The 16,651-nt window shown below is 42.6% G+C and overlaps 1 protein-coding gene across 1 annotated transcript in view; it reads right to left on the reverse strand.

Moving 5' to 3' along the window:
• CPE (carboxypeptidase E) overlaps positions 1-16,651 on the reverse strand; it is a 106,182-nt gene that overhangs the window by 28,610 nt on the left and 60,921 nt on the right. The window contains exons 2-3 of the mRNA XM_089670358.1: positions 6,702-6,898; positions 693-860 (exon numbers count right to left, since the gene is read on the reverse strand). Of these exons, the coding sequence (XP_089526484.1) occupies positions 693-860; positions 6,702-6,898 (365 nt within the window). The remainder of the gene's footprint in view (positions 1-692; positions 861-6,701; positions 6,899-16,651) is intronic.

A 16,651-nucleotide genomic window follows, 5' to 3' on the forward strand; every position in this document is an offset into this window, starting at 1 on the left:
TCTGCATAGCAGAGCAATACAAAGCAGCATGCTTATACTGTAAAAAACACACAAAGTAAAACAGCACACAGTTAACCCTTTGATCGCCCCAGATGTTAACCCCTTCCTGCCCAGTGCCATTAGTACAGTGTCAGTGCGTTTTATTAGCACTGATCACTGTATTGGTGTCACTGGGGATGTCAGTGACACCAGGTCAGTCCCCCCCAGTGCTAGAATGCCCGCAGCAGTCCCGCAGTCCCACTATAAGTCATTGATTGCACCATTACTATGATTGCCGCCATTTGTAAACACTATAACCAATTAATTTACACGTATTGGGATTTTTTTTAGAAAAGACATGTAGCAGAATACATTTTGGCCTAAATTTATGACAAAATTTGATTTTTTTAAATTTTTTTACTGGACATGTTTAATAGCAAAAAGTTAAAAATATTGTTTTTTTTCTCAAAATTGTTGGTCTTTTTTTGTTTATAGCGCAAAAAATAAAAAACACACAGGTGATCAAATACCACCAAAAGAAAGATCCATTTGTGGGGAAAAAAATGACATACATTTCATTTGGGTGCAGTGTTGCATGACAATCCAATTGTCAGTTAAAATGACGCAGCACCGTAACGCAAAAAATGGCCTGGTCAGGAAGGGGGGTAAACTTCTAGAGGGCAAGTGGTTAATAATCTCAGATGGACTGATACCTTGGTGCTTTGATCGACTGACTTCTTCAGGTTCTGCATTAAGTGATGATTGTTTCCTCCTTCTCTTTCATTGATGTACACGATACGATCCAAATCAGGGAAATTTCTGTTCAGATCTATACCTTGGCCATTGCTGCGACCCACAAACCAGTCTTTAATATCACCAGGCTTATGAAAGGATTTAAGAAAACACATTAAGTTCAAATATACACAAAATATTTCAGATATAAAAGGACACACTTTAAAGGCCTGGTTCACACCTATGCGTTTTTTAGTGCTTTTTGCAGAAACGCACTACAGTCAGTTTAACATGGTTTCCTATTGGACACGTTCACATCTATGCTTTTTTGAGCAGCTGTGTTTTTGGAAAGGTCAGGAACTTAAACAAAAAAGTAGCATTTTTGCTACAATAGAGTTCAATGGAGATGCTACTGAAATGCATCTAGTGCGTTTTTGCCGCAATTTGCATTTTTATTCTGCCCAGCAACAAAAACATTTCCCCTTTAACAAAAAAAAAAAGCAATACGCAGCAAAAACACGTGTGCAAAAACACATAGCGAAATGCAAAAATGGATCAAACGCAAACTGCATTGGTGTGAACCAGGCCTAAGGCTTCATCCTTCTGCCTTCTCTAGTCTGTCTGAAGATACAATAGATTTAATGAATGTAATTAACAGAAAATACATGTCATAATCTAAATTTGATTTTACATATTTGATTACATACATTTCCCAATGAGTTTCACTCAGGAAACACTTGAAAACTATTCCTTTAGAATGAACATGTCCCATTTTTTGTCTCTTGTGCAGGTCTTCAAAATGACCACTAGAGAGAGCATGAGCACACTAATTCTCCATAACCCAAAGCATAACTTCTGTCTACACTGGAATAAATCTGAAACCAGAGAATTATAGAAGGTATTATTATTATTATTATTGTTATAATACATGATTTATATAGCGCCAACAGTTTGCACAGTGCTTTACAATCTAAAGGGAGACAGTTCGGTTGCAATGTAATAAAATACAGGAGAGTTTAAGAAGGCCCTGCTCATAAATGCTTACAATCCAATAGAGAAAATGATATAAAAGGTTGTAACTGTGGGAGATGAGCTCATATAACAGATAAAAGTTCAGTTAGCTGGAGGCGTGATAGGCTTCCCTGAAGATATGAATTTTTAGGGATCAGCTAAAGGCAGCCAGAGTAGGAGATAGCCAGACAGATTGAGGTAGAGAGTTCCAGAGGATTGGGGAGGCTCCAGAGAAGTCCTGGGGATAAGCATGGGAGGAGGAGACACAGGAAGTAAAGAGTAGGAGCTCTTGGGAGAAACATAGAGGATGGTCTGGGTGATATTCTGGGACAAGACTGGTGATGTAGCTCAGGGCAGAGTTATAATTTACTTTGTTTGTCACTGTTAGTACTTTGAATTTAGTTCACCGGGCAATCGGATGCCAGTGGAGGGATTGGCAGAGATGGGGGCAGACACTGAGCAGTCGGTGAGGTAGATGAGTCTTGCAGTAGCATTCATGATGGACTAAAGGGGGAAATAGCCTATGGAGAGGTAGGCCTATTAAAAGGTAATGGAATAGTCAAAGCGAGAGATATCAAGGGAGTGAATGAGTAGCTTGATGGTTTCATTAGTTTAAAAGGAACACATTTTAGAGATGTTATGAAAGTGAAGTCTACAAGCTTTTGACAGCAATTGGATTTGGGGCTGAAAGGACAGGTTAGAGTCCAGTACCCTGGCGTGACATGAGGGACTGATAGTGGTAGTATTGATCTTGATGGAAAAGTCATGTGGAGATCAATAAGGCAGTTCAGCCTATAGTTCATAACTGATTTTATATGGAAGGACACAGTAGTGACATAGTGGACAGTGAGCACAGTGTGCAGCTGGCTTCTGACACAATCGAAAGTTTCAGATACCAATGGCACCTAGAGCTCTGCAAGAGAACAAAGAATGGAGTCACCGCCCATTGAAGAATTAAAGTGATTCTAAAGGTTTTTTGTTTTTTTTGGAAAATACCAAACATGTCTATACTTACCTGTGTGTGTAGTGGTTTTGCCAAGATCAGCCTGGATTCTCCTCTTCTAAGGTCCCCTGCAGGCTCTCCTGGTCTCTCCCTCCTGTTGGGTGCCCCCACAGCAAGCAGCTTGCTATGGGGGCACCCACTGCTCCATGTGTCCATTCACACATGGAGCCGTGGCTTGGCCCCGCCCCCTCTTTCTCCTCATTGGCTGACTGGCTGTAATTGAGCCAATGGTTCCCACTTCCTGTCTCAGCCAATGAGGAGATACAGATCCGGGACAGCTGAGGCTGTCATTCACATTGCTTGATCATGATGAGGCTCGGGTAAGTATTGAGGGGGCTGGGGGAACTGCTGCACACAGGAGGTTTTTTACCTGTATGCATAGAATACATGAACATATAAAACCTTCAGCCTTTCCAACCACTTTAAAGGATAAGTTTACCTCTTTGACAAAAATTAAAAATGCACATTTTTTGCAGGTAAAAAAATGTGCATTTATTTTTTTTGTCTGCAGGATCCTGGGAAGCATTGCACCCATGATCAGACAATTGCTGATGCCATGCCTGTCTCTGGCAGACCTGTCAGAATATCTGCTTGCTGTACAGGATGTACAAGTAAGCAGATATTCTGAAAGGAAGCTTCAATGAACTACCACGGCGCTCCACAGTGCCGTGGTAGATCATTGAAAACTACAAGCCGATAGCTGCTAAGGCTGCTGGGACTTGTAGGCACTCATTCACAGAACTCTGTGAATGAGCCCCACATGGCCGTGCTGTTTTCACATCTGATAGATAGTACAGGGAAACTTCTCACCATACTATCTATCAGAGGGAGGGGGTAACATGTAACATTATCCTTTAAGTATTTTTGTAGTGACAGTATCACTTTAACTGCAACCTCATCACAAGTATAGGTGAAGCACATATAGCAAATAACAGTTTCCTGTTTGTATACCTTCAATATGAAAAGGTTATAGGTAAGTGGGCAGGTATGACCTACAAGCCACCAGTCTGAGGTATCTATGAGGCTGGTGCAAGTTCTTTGGTGCACTGAAATCTGACTGCTAGCAAACCTTCCTGGAGTCTCAACAACAAAATCTCATTTTCTAGCCTGTGCCAAGAAGATGTGTCATCTCAGAGGGAAAGAGACATATGATTGGTTTCCTAGAATACAAATGTAACAAGCCCTTGTACAGACCTCATCCTTCCTGTTTAGATTTAATCTGATTCAAATGAACCTGGTTCATCCTAAAGAGGGGTCATTGTCTAAGATCATATAGGAGTTAATTGGAATTACAGTTATTAATTGATTTTAAATATTTTTATTTTATAACAAATTATTCATATAAAAGTTAGATGTAGTGTGCGATTTTTGTAATAATGCTTTTTTCGATATGCAGTATTATAAAAAATCAAGCCTCCTACCCGTGCACCTCTGTAGTAACAGCCCTTTTACGATATTCTGTTGCTCATTGTTAACATGCAGCAGATCACCATTTCAGTCCATTCAGGACTTAGCTAGATAACCATAATACAGAAGCCTAGGAGCCAATCATTTCAGCTGCTGGGATTAAAGTATATCTAAAACCAAAACTTTTTTTTTCATTTTAGATAAAAAAGGAATTGATGATCCTCTCACGTGTCTTTTTCTGCCATCTGTGTCCCACTGGGGAGATTCCAATCCTTCTTGTAAACACAACAGCAAGTGGCAGGACATCTCTCCAAAATGAGAGAAAAATCCCTCTTAGCAGTCACCGGAACAAGTATCCCAATAGGAAAATAAACCCTCTTGTCTTGACAAAGCAGAATGCTAGACCATACCCTGTGACAGAAGAGCTGCATGATTTGGTAGGGCCCAAGGAGAGTGTGCAAGGAGTTTGATGAGGTCTGAGTATCACATTCTCCTGGGCCAGTTTGGTGAAATGAACATCAGTGGAACACCCTCTTTCTGCAAAGTAGATGAAGAAGAAGCTTCAGGTGGAAAGGCAAAGATCAAGATGAACTGATCTCAATCTCGTGGAGATACCAGGGCATCCACTGAGTGTGCCTGGTCCTGGTGAGAGAGTAGCAGAGCTAAGACAGGAGCTAACATCTTGGTGAAGACTGAAGGTGCTGTGGACAGCCCAAATGGGAAGGCAACAAACTGTAAATGTTGTGTGCCCACAGCAAAATGCACGTAGTATTGATGGGGAGAAAAATGGGAATATAGTAAGTAGGCACACGTGAGGTCTTGGCTGATGTAGCAGATTGCATACAGAATTTTTAAACAAAAAGGGAACTTATTGCGAGTTTACGGATCCTGAATGAGGTGAATGTCCCATTTTACTTTGGGGACAATTAACATTTTGGAAATTTCCCTCTCTTTGGAACTGGGGCCGCACCCCCCCCCCCCCACACACACACACACACACGCACACACACACTCCTGTGAGAGGAACTACTGTGTGGAGGAAATCAAGTTTGATAGCATGAAGTGGGGTAGAGGCATGCATCAGAACCTTATCTTGCAGCCCCGACAACAATCAGGACCCAAGCGACCAAATGTCTAGGTCTGGTGACGAAACTGTGAGATGGGCTTTGTATCTTACTCAGATGATGAGAGTTCTTTTTTCTCCTAAGGAGTTAAAAACTTTCATGAAGGAGATTTTGTCCTCTACTTCTGCAACAAGAGGATACTCTTAGTCCCTATGACTTCCTTGATGTAGGTGTCCAAGGAGTTATGAAATAGATATTGTCATTTTAAAGGATTCCAAACAAGATGCTTCTTGAGCCATACTTGAGCCAAAGGATCCATTGAATATGCGCCAAAAGAGGGCTCATCCTAGGAATTGTGCAGAGAGTATCTGCTAACCTATCAATGCAGTAAAATTAGGCAATGGGCAAAAGCTTCAACCGAGAAGAGATAGATCAGTAAGAATGGACCCAGTGCCTCAGGCTATGCCCCTGGACCAGACAGCCAGAGTCTGACATGCAGACATGGTAGCAATCGCAGGTTGCATAGCAGGACCAGCCAGACAAACCATGGCTTTAAGGAGGGCTTCTAACTGACCCACAGGGTCTTTGAAACCTGGAACACCCATAGACACTGTAAGGGTCTTGTCAAGGCAGAACATTGCTCAGATTATGATAAGGACTGTCCATTTGTTTCAGGAACACTTCTCAATAGGGTATTACTCAGCAGAGCGCATGAGGATATGAAGATTTTTTCAGGAACAGGCCAGTCACCTTATAAGACAAGCTCCAAGAGGAAGTGTACTGGGGAAGCATCTTTTAGGAACCCAGCCTGGTCAGACTGAAATAGGTTGCTCTAGGGCAAGACAGGAGTATACTGTGTCAATAAGGACAGAGATAATATCTTTCAGCAGATTTAGCATCCTCCAGTGCAGAGTCATATGATGTGCCATCCATCACTTCATTGAGCATTGAAGCTGCAAGAAGATAATCAGAGAGGAGACTCAGAGGGGGTTTGATGGCATCCCAACATGTTTTAGGCCTCTAACAGGACAGACAGTCTTCCCAGTCAGCCCAGGGTTACTCACAACCTGTAATGTAGAGCAAGAAAAGGACATGCCTTCTGTGACCAGTCACTGTAGGTGGAAGGGGGTTAGCAAAAAGTAAAAAAAATAAAAATGGTTGCTTGTCTCAGAACAGAGAGAAAATATGTTTGTATATCTAAGGACACTAGCAAAACTGAGGTCTGAAGGGAGTGGAAGGGGTTATGCTAGGGCTGTCTTTACAACTTTGCTTGTCCAATCACATGAAGGCATCTGCATGACCCAAATGTCTCAGACTCAGATTCTGTTTCCTGTAGCATACAATTAAGAAAAGTAGTTTGTACCTGTTTTCTGCAATATTACAGAACAATTTTTACCCAACTGAATATGACATCTTTCAATGACCAGAAAATAGTGCTGAACAAAGTGTCAAAGCTACAATTGACATATCAGATATAGTTTGCTGCAAACATCTGCATCACTCACCTGCTGTGCGGCTTTTTCAAACCCATCAGGATTCATCGAAGGCATTATGTGTATGCGAGTATTGTGGATCAGATTGATAATTGTTTCATTGCCTTTCTGATATTCATTGCAGAGATACTGGGCCAAATAAATAAGAAGTTCTCTGCCCACAGCTTCATTTCCATGCATGTTTCCAACATACTTAAATTCAGGTTCACCTGCAAGAGTTCAAATTATGTTGAATGTTTGTTTCGATTTTTTTTAAACATTGTTTCACACTATAATTTTATATGTAACATTCATATCATAGTTTATTGAATAACTTTTTTTTACCCAGTGAGCAGTACATCAATGGCTGAAACGTGTGAGACATTTGTGTTGGACTTTTTTGGCCATAATGGTGATAAGAAAAGTGGAGATATACACTCAAAGGCAACTTTATTAGGTACACCTGTTTAATTGCTTGGTAAAATAAACTGCGAATCAGCCAATCACATGGCAGCAACTCAATGCATATAGACATGTAGACGTGATGAAGATGACTTGTTGAAGGTCAGCGAGCGCAGAATGGGGAAGAAAGGGGATTTAGGTGACTTTAACCATTTGCCGCCTGCCCTATGGCCGAATGGCGGCCGGCAAATGTCATCAGCGTTCCGAGTGGACGCCATATGGTGTCCTCCCGCACATGTACAGATTGCGCTCCTGCAGAGCTGCGCAGCGGCGCGATCTGTCACCGGCCGTGTACCTTGGACACGGCCGATGACAGATCTGAGTATCGGCCCCTGTTGCTGGTACCATGTCACCTGCTGTGACCAATCACAGCAGGTCACATGACAGTTGTATACATTGGATGGCTTCATTCATGCCATCCATTGTATACTAGTGTCTAGCTGTGAATGGTCACAGCAGGTCACATGCACATGTCATGTGATTAGCTGTAGCCAAATCACAGCTAAGCACAAAAAAAAAAAAAACCCTGAATGAATCGATGTCATTCAGGTAAATGCTTGCTTATAGCAAAGTAATTCTTTGCTATAAGCAAATTGTGTAAAAAAAAAAATACTGATCACTTCCCCAAAGTAGTACAATGTTACTATGGTAACATTGTACTACTTTGGTCATAGTGAAATATGAAAAACAAATCTTAAAAAAAAGAAAAAAAAATGTAATAAAAAATAATAATAAAAAAAAATATATATATATATATATATTTTTTTTTTTTCATACTGTCACCAGTCAGTGTCCCTGATCACCGCCAGTTATATGACGACGCTGTACTGCACTGGTGACAATATGTAAAAAAAAAATATTGAAACTAATTTTTTTCATTTTTTCATTTACCGAAAAATTATGACAAAAAAAATACAACTTCAAAAAACTCACCATGCCTCTTATGAAGTACGTCGGACTGTCTACTTTGCAAAAAGGGGTCATTTGGGGGATATCTGTCCTGTTCTGACATTCTTTGACCTCAAGAAATTAGATTGGCCGTCAGTACTTCAGGACTGATCAATATTCAGATCTATACCATAGTTTGTGAACTCTATAACTTTCCTACAAACTAAATAATACATCCTACTTTGGGTTATTTTCACCAAAGACATGTAGCAGAATACATTTTGGCCTAAATTTATGAAGAACAATTATTTATTTGCAAACTTTTATAACAGAAACAAAGAGAAACGTGTGTTTTTTCAAATTTTTTGGTCTTTTTTTGTTAATTTAGCACTTTAAACTGATTTTTAGCTATTTAAACTGATATTTGATGTTTCCATTTCTCCTCCAACTTCCTCGAGTAGCTTCTCTGCCTGTAAAACTCTGCTACATTGCAGCAAAGATGCTTGTGACAGATTCAAATATATCTTACCTGCACATACATGAGTCTGTTGCATGTTCCCCCTTTTGTAGCAATAGAAACAGAGGGGTTGATTTACTTAAAGAGGAACTACACTACATCTGAGCACCACAAATCAAAACCACTATTTAATTCAATTTTAATATTCAAAGCAAACTCATCCATCCATGTATCTATGATTTATTTTGCTAAGAAATCATTTTGAAAAACACCCCTCTAGCATTTCTGACCTCTGACAACACAAGTAAGGGCAGATGAATTTACATCCTGGAATCTGCAATCCATCTGCCTTAGCCGAGAAAGCCCCTCCTGAAGACTTCTGAGATGTATGAAATCGTTTGCCTAGGCATGAAAACCAGAAAGTAACTGAAGAAATGTAAAAAAAAGGTTTAACAAGTAAATATAATATACTTTCCTATCTATGTACTAATGCTAGCAGCATAGGGATTAAAAATAGTGTTGATTGAGAGAGTAAAGGCTTGCCTTAAGGCAAATAGACTGTGAACTTTGCAAGTGTAGTTTCACTCTGCATTGCTGTTGCTCCAGAGTTTAGTAAATGAGGTGAAACTTCCCTTTGCAAAGGATACCCAAATTACATGCATCCACATGTGTGGATCCTAGTCCTGACCAACCTGAGTGATCCTACCAGGTAGCTGTCTCTGTACTGGGCCAATCATAAACAGCCAAGGTATTCCTTGCACCGCAGTCGCATGTACACACGTCTCTTGTATATATGCATCTGTGGGGTGTGGGAATGCCTCGGTTGCTCATAATCGATCCAGTGGAGGTGAGAGCTTATTGGCGGTCTAGGATCCAAACACCCTTGGGCTAATCCCTAATGATGAATGCTACAAAGCACGCAAAATTAAAAAAAAAGAGGTCACCAATGGCAGATACCATATTGAAGATTTCCAACGTTTCTCTGTTTAAATATGAAGGCAATGATATCTTAGGTGGAAATTGTCAAGCTGATCAAGAGGTCAAGCAACTTCTGAATCTCTAGCCACAGGGATTTTTTTCAGAGGGAACACAGGGGAATGCAGTTCTGGCACCTCTAGCACTGAATGGGTTGTTGGAGGGTCTATTGGTGCTGGCTGCTGGGGAATCTATTGTCACTGGGGGGATCTCTTGTTGCGGGGGAGTTTAGTATTGCAGGTGGGGATCTATTGTTGCTTGGGGGGTCTTATGTTCTTAGGGGGTCCGTGCTACTGTGAGGGATCTACTGTTGGGGGAGGGGGTCTATTAATACTGGCTGCTAGGAAATTTACTATATTGTTCCTGGTGGGGGTCTATGTTGATGGGAAATCTATTGTTGTTGGGAGGTATTTTGTTGCAGGTAGTCTATTGTTGCTGGGGGGCTATTTTTTCTGGGGGATCTAATGTTGCTGTGGGTCTATAATTGCTGTGGGGAGCACCTATTGTTCCTGGGGGGTGTTCTATTGTTGCTGGGGGGGGCTGCTATTGTTGCTGGTATCTTTTTTACTGCTTTTCTTGCAATCATTAACACATACAAATGATACTTTGTTCTATATTCTCTAAGAGGGGTGGTACTGAGAGGTGGGTAGGGGGTAGAACCAAGTGATGGTGCTCAGAGGTGAGTAGGGGGAGGAGACAAGGAGTTACTTAGAAAGCCCTGGCTAGCCATACTTACGGGAAACATTTGACTGGCCAGGGGCTCATTGAGGACCCGAGCGGAAGCTCTTTAAAGCGGAGTTCCACTCACACTGTAAAAAAATAAAAGTCAACAGCTACTTACCTGTCCCATGATCCCACTGCGTCCTCCCCGCAGCCAATTTCACTGTCTATCCTGTGTTCCAGGTGCCGGCATCTTCAGTGTGGGCAATCGGCTGTGACAGCTTGCGGCTTCACAGCCGAGTGCCCACTGCACATGCGCGAGTATCGCTGTGCTTCCTGAATTACCCCGTAGTCTTCTGGGACCTGTCACGTGTCCCAAAAGACTACAAGAAGGGAGGGCTGGAGGACAACTTCTGCTTTCGATCGCCTAGGCCAGCGGTGGGCAACTGTGGCCCTCCAGCTGTTGGTGAACTATAAGTCCCATCATGCCTCTGCCTTTGAGAGTCATGCTTGTAACTGTCAGTTTTGCAAGTCCCTCATGGGACTTGTAGTTCTACAACAGCTGGAGGGCCACAGTTGCCCACCCCTGGCCTAGACGATCGCAGCGCAAGTGGGAGCGGGAACCTGTCAAATTCGGGTACCTGCTCCCTAAAAATGCCAATCCTCAATGGGGAGCAGGGGATCAGTCTTTAAAGCGGAACTTCCCCTTTTTTGTGGAATTCTGCTTTAACCTTTAACAATTTCATGTTTTCCATCACAGCACCACTGAAGCAATAATTCCCTGTAAATAATAAAGTGAATGTATTTGATCTGTTTCCAGGTATACAGAGCTCTGCACTCCTTTCACAAAACACAAAAATAGCTCTTTAGCATTTTAGGAATGCATCCCAGCTGCAGATTAAGGCTTGTGGTACAGGTTTATGAATGTAATGGGACTCTTCAACTCCAATTTCAACATCTTCCTTTACAAAGTCTTACAACCGTTATACAGCAACCTGTTAAATCAGAACCTGGGGGAATAGTAATGATGTATTTCACATTCAGCAGACAAACTTGTAAAAGAAGCTATTGTGATATGTGAGACTTTACACTTCTTTTTTTTTTTACAAATGACTGATGACGGCGCGAACCATGCAAGGAATACATTTCTATGTAGAGTCATTGAGTGGGTGAAGTTGAGTTCAGATCCCAAGTTTTTAGTAGGGATGCACCAATACCAAGACTGAGTATTTTCACGAGCACTCATACTTGTGAAAATGCTTCCGATACGCAAACCAATACTTTGCACTGCGATTTGCGTCAATACAAAATGTATGGACGCAAATTGCACCACGAAGAATAGCATGCAGTTTGAACAGGAATGCTATTCCTGTCCAAATCGCATGCAGTTTCTGCACTGCTCCCGTGTGAAATCAGGCTTGTCATAGCCTGATTTCACACAGAAATGGTGCAGGAAACCTCCCTGCACCGATCCCATGCTAAGTGGAGAGTGAGAGAGAAGGGCTTGTAGGGATGTATACACCGGTGTTGGCTATGAGGCGGAAGATGGGAGTCTGATGCTCTAAATCAGTGGTCTCCAAACTGTGACCTGGGGTCCAGATGTGGCCCTTTGCTTGGTTTTATTCAGCCCTTGGGGCACAATTCCATCCACTGACTTCAACATTGGGACATCATTTATGCCACTGACACCAACAATGGGGCACAAATCCTCCCATTCAGACGAATGATAGTATATAATTCCACCCAATATCACCAATAATGGGGCACTATTCCTCCCAATGACATCGAAGATGTGGCACTATTTCCCTCGCTGACACCTACAATGGGGAACAATTCCTTCCAAAAAAACAAAAAGATAGGGCATACTTTCTTCCACTGACACCAGCAGTTGGGCACTATTCATTCCACTGGCACCTACAGTAGAGCACAATTCCTCTCACTGACACCAGTTCTGGGATACAATTCCTTTCAATGACACCAACCATGGGACACCATTCCTCTAATTAACAACAATGGTGTGGTGCTGTTCCTCCCACTGACACAAATGACAAGCCACTATTCCACCCACTGACACCAGTTATGGGGCACAATTCCTCCCACTGACACCAACAATGGGCTACAATTTCTCCCACTGACACCAATGATGGACACTATACCTCCTCCTCCCATTGATACCAATGATGAGGAACTATTCATTCCATTGACACCAACGATGGGGTAAGATTCCTCCCCAATTCCAAAGACCGGGCATTGTTTACTCCCAGTGAAGCGAGGACGTTTTCTTCTCTGACTTCCCACTGTCCGGCCCCCCTAAAGTCTGAAAGACCCTTAACTAGCCCTTTGTTTAGAAAGTTTAGAGACCCCCTATTCTAGATTTTCAGTTGTAGGAAAGGAGAGAAAGCCTCGGGGATTTCAAATCCCCGCGGCTTTCTCTCCTCTCATTGCAGGGATGACATTACAGCTTTTGATTGGTCAGCACCATCACAATCACCAATCAGAAGCCATCTAGCCTGTACTGTCATCCCTCCACTGAGCGCAGAGAAAACCATGGCAATTTGAAATCTCCTACAGCTGAAAATCTGGAGCATTGCTACGGCTTTCTCTTCTTTCCTACAGCTGAGAATCTGCAGCATCTGCCTCCATCCTCCATTGGCCGACACTATGGTATACATCCCCACACACCCTTCTCTCCCACTCTCCGCTCAGCATGGGGTTGGTGCAGGGAGGTTTCCCACACCTCTCCTGTGTGAACAAACTTGGGGTCACACAGGAGAAGTGGGGAAAACCGCATGCGATTTGGACAGGAATCGCATTCTTGATCAAATAGCATGCTATTCTTTGGGGGTGCAATTAGCGTCCATAACTTTTGTATGGACACAAATTGCACCGCAAAGTATCGGTATTCGGTATCGGCGAGTACTTGACCGAAGGTATCGTTACTCGTACTCGCTGATTAAAAACATGGTATCAGTGCATCCCTAGTTTTTCTGTTTCAATATTTTTATTAAGAAAGTTTTGTTTTAAGAATATAACAAGCTCAAGATACGCCCACGCAGGGGCAGAGCAGAACAATAACACATAAACAGATACATCCTACTGACTTGTATTAGCCAAATAATGAAATGTCCAAGCATCCCTAGTTTGTAGTCTTTGTTTACACTAAAGGTGAGTGCAGTAAATCCATGTGGTCTACTCCCCACACTACTCCCTCTAATGTGGCAAAGGCAGCGGCAGTGGATGTAAACATGCCGCGCCCATGATCCTTTGCACTGCAGCAAAAATTATTCCCGCCATCATGTTCAGCAAGTGTTACTACCTTCTAACCGTGACCAATTCTACTTAATAGGAGTGCCCCGCAATCAGTCCACAACTGTGAGCATTGTAGGGCGCTAACGCACACTTCCAGGGGTTAAAGCAGGTGGTGAAGAGGAAATACAACACCTCCTCACCTCCTCTCAAATGCTCTCCAAAGTGCAATCTGAACGTGGATCACTCTTCAGAAAGCATTGTACGTGTAAACAAGGCCTTAAGAGCTGAGCAGAAGGAAGATTATCTCACCCCAAACTGCATTCAGTCTTGTGTATTTGGCAGCCATGGCAGGTGGGCGAGGCTGGAAACTCAGGTGATGGGAGCTTGCCATCATAGTGCCTTTCCTGTTTCACATAGGCGTTCAGTCTAGATCCGCCTGTCAGTTTTTTAGATGGATCCAGACTAAACCACAATGTATAAAGTGGGCAGATGTAAACAAATGTATGTTTGTTTACATCCGTTACTTCCAAGTCAGTTTATGTTCTTTATTGTTTTCGTGGGCATAAATGGATGATGTCCATTTACATCCATTGTTATATATTTTTTGTTTATACTTTACTCACCTATTACTATTTTCTTCAACAACTGGAAAAAAAATAGCATGTAAAATAGTGATGCCAAAAAAGATGCAAACGCATGTAAACTGAACTGAAGATAGATGTGCATATTGATGTAACCTGAATCAGTATTTATTAGTTTGTTTTTTGAACAAAACATGACTGAACTGATGACGCCTGTGTGAAAGGACGCTTACAGTAATAGTAAAGTCCAATACTAACTCTTCTTAAAAATGTTCCCACCCCACTCCTCCTACTTATCCTGTGAAAAAAACATGTGTACATACCTTTTTTTAATCTGGTCCGGTCCAGTCATGTGATCCTGCAGATCCTGTGAATTCTGGGTGAAGAGGCATCGCCTATAGGCTTCTGTGACCAAGCCATTGTCGGTGGTCCCTCCTCTCCCTCGCAACTGCTCACTGACACATGACAAATGTAACAGCAGGATCATGTGATTGGACTGGACAGAATTACAAATACACAGGGTATCCAGAATAAATAGGAAGAGAGGGAGGGAACTTTTTAAAGAATAATTTGTGTTAGGCTTTACTATTATTCTATGATGGGGGTCGGCAACCCATTGATCATAATCTACCCATCGATCGTGGAGAGGTGACAAGTAGATCACCTCTTTTCCTTGAAAACCCCTGGAACCTGGACAGGAGGGGAGGCAGGGGCATAATTTTTACTTGAACTGATCCCCTGTATTTTCCTCCTGCAGCAGCTGAAGACGTCTTCTCCTGCTTTCCCTCCCTCCAGCATTTAGTTGATGCAAGAGGAAAATGCAGGGGATCGATTCCAGCTAATTCCACCCCACCACCCTTCCTTTCTAGAACCCCTTTTCGTCTACCTCTCGGGCACCCCGTGTGCTCCCCTGGTCCCCCTGCAGTGCTGCCAGCTTCCCCTCCTCTCCTGCTGTGGGGAATGGTATCAGGATGTAAAGCAGGGAAGGGGCCAGCAAAAATTTCTTGTTCAATACATTTTCTATTAGAGTTTACATTTTTAGAAAAATGAAGTACACAAATTAAGTAGACAATGAGATATAATGAAAACAATAGAGTAAGAAGTATCCAACACAGAGTGACGACTGATGAATGTAAAAAGGGCTCCCAAGTACCACGTCCTACCACAACTAATGTAGTTCAACCAAAGAAAAGGAGGCCAGAATTAGAACTTTAGAGGCACTGCAAATAAAGAAATGATTTTAATGAATATTGATGTAGTACCTCTAAAGTCCTAATTCTGGCCTCCTTTTCTTTGGTTGAGCTATAAAGAAAATAAAACTGGGTTGCAGAAATACACACAGAGGGGCTGGGACACCCCGTCGCAGGCACCAAGAGTAGCCGATAACATCAGAGCAGCCAAGGCTACTAGAGCCAATTAGGCCAATTGTAACAGAGGTGCAGCAAGTAGATATAGGTTCTGTAAAGGACGAATCAAATATTACCCCATTTTGGGGAAAGCCATAAAAAAACAGAACCCTATGGATATACCCAGGCTCTACTCTTCTGCAATGATTTCAGATTAGAGACAGTCACCTGTATGATTGCCTTCCTGTATCGAACATGAGGGCCAAGAACTATAGAGGCCCTTTCCTTTTCTGAATGAATACAGTGATGATTGGCACCAATCTCTTCTGTGTTCATTCATAACTGAAGTTTAGTAAACTGTGTTAGCTAGGCTTCTGTTTGTGAATGAATAGGAAACCACTCAGCACAGTCCAATGCACCTAAGACTGTAGAGAAAGGGACTGGGGAACCTCTGTCATCAGTCCCTTTCTCTGCCTCAAAAGTGAGACATCAGAGGTTTGTTTAGACCCCTGATAGTTCACCAAAGCCCCCCCCCCCTAACAGGGCTCCCAAAACAGTTGTAAAACATAACAAAAATAATGTTGTAAAAAATAGTAAAAAATTGTACAAATTTATTGTAGCGCCTTCCCAGCCATCTAGGGGGAGCTAGATCCTAATGGTTATACAAGAGCTGAACAGCAGCTCAGGTATAATAGCCAGAGGGGTCATATATTGGTCAAGAGCTTGGAAGGCTCTGCACACTTCCCCTTGCCTAGAACTTTGGGAAAGTTCTAGAAGCAGTGGGTAGATGTAAGGAGTGGCTGATCTGCATATCTAAGGGACTCTGATCAATCCCCAACAGAAGGCTTGGCAAGGGGTCAGATAAGCCCTTAAATATGAGTGAGCCTTTCCAATGAAGGAAGTCGGGTGGAAAAGGGAGAGAGGAAGATGTGAGGCTGTGAGGAAGGAGGCTGCCAGGAGGTCTAGTGGAATTGGGCCTGTCTATGAGCCTGGAGCTGGAAAGACAGAAAGCTTGGAATTTATTGGACCCCTGAGTGAGGACAACCTGTATGGCAGGGAAGGAACAGCCCAGCTGATAGGCCTGGTAGCAGCGGCCAACCCACAAGCGATACAGGAGAGGATCTAAGTGAGTACACCTAACCCCCCTGGGCAGATAGGAGAAGAAACACTCTGGTGGGAAACCAGATTATCCCCTTACTTGTGACTGTGCACCTCTTTAAAGGGACAGGAATCGGATTCCCTGCTCAGGGATACTTCCATATTGTTGGGAGAGGAGGAGAAGGTCATCCAGGATCTGGGGTGGTACATTAAGGAGACGCTGGCTAGCTCTCTAACAGAGACTGTGCTGCAGAGAAGGCTTGTAAA

Source organism: Staurois parvus, unplaced genomic scaffold (assembly GCF_062004578.1).
Source record: "Staurois parvus isolate SC_StPar_1 unplaced genomic scaffold, SC_StPar_1.0 ptg000090l, whole genome shotgun sequence".
NCBI classification, from domain to species: Eukaryota; Metazoa; Chordata; class Amphibia; order Anura; family Ranidae; genus Staurois; species Staurois parvus.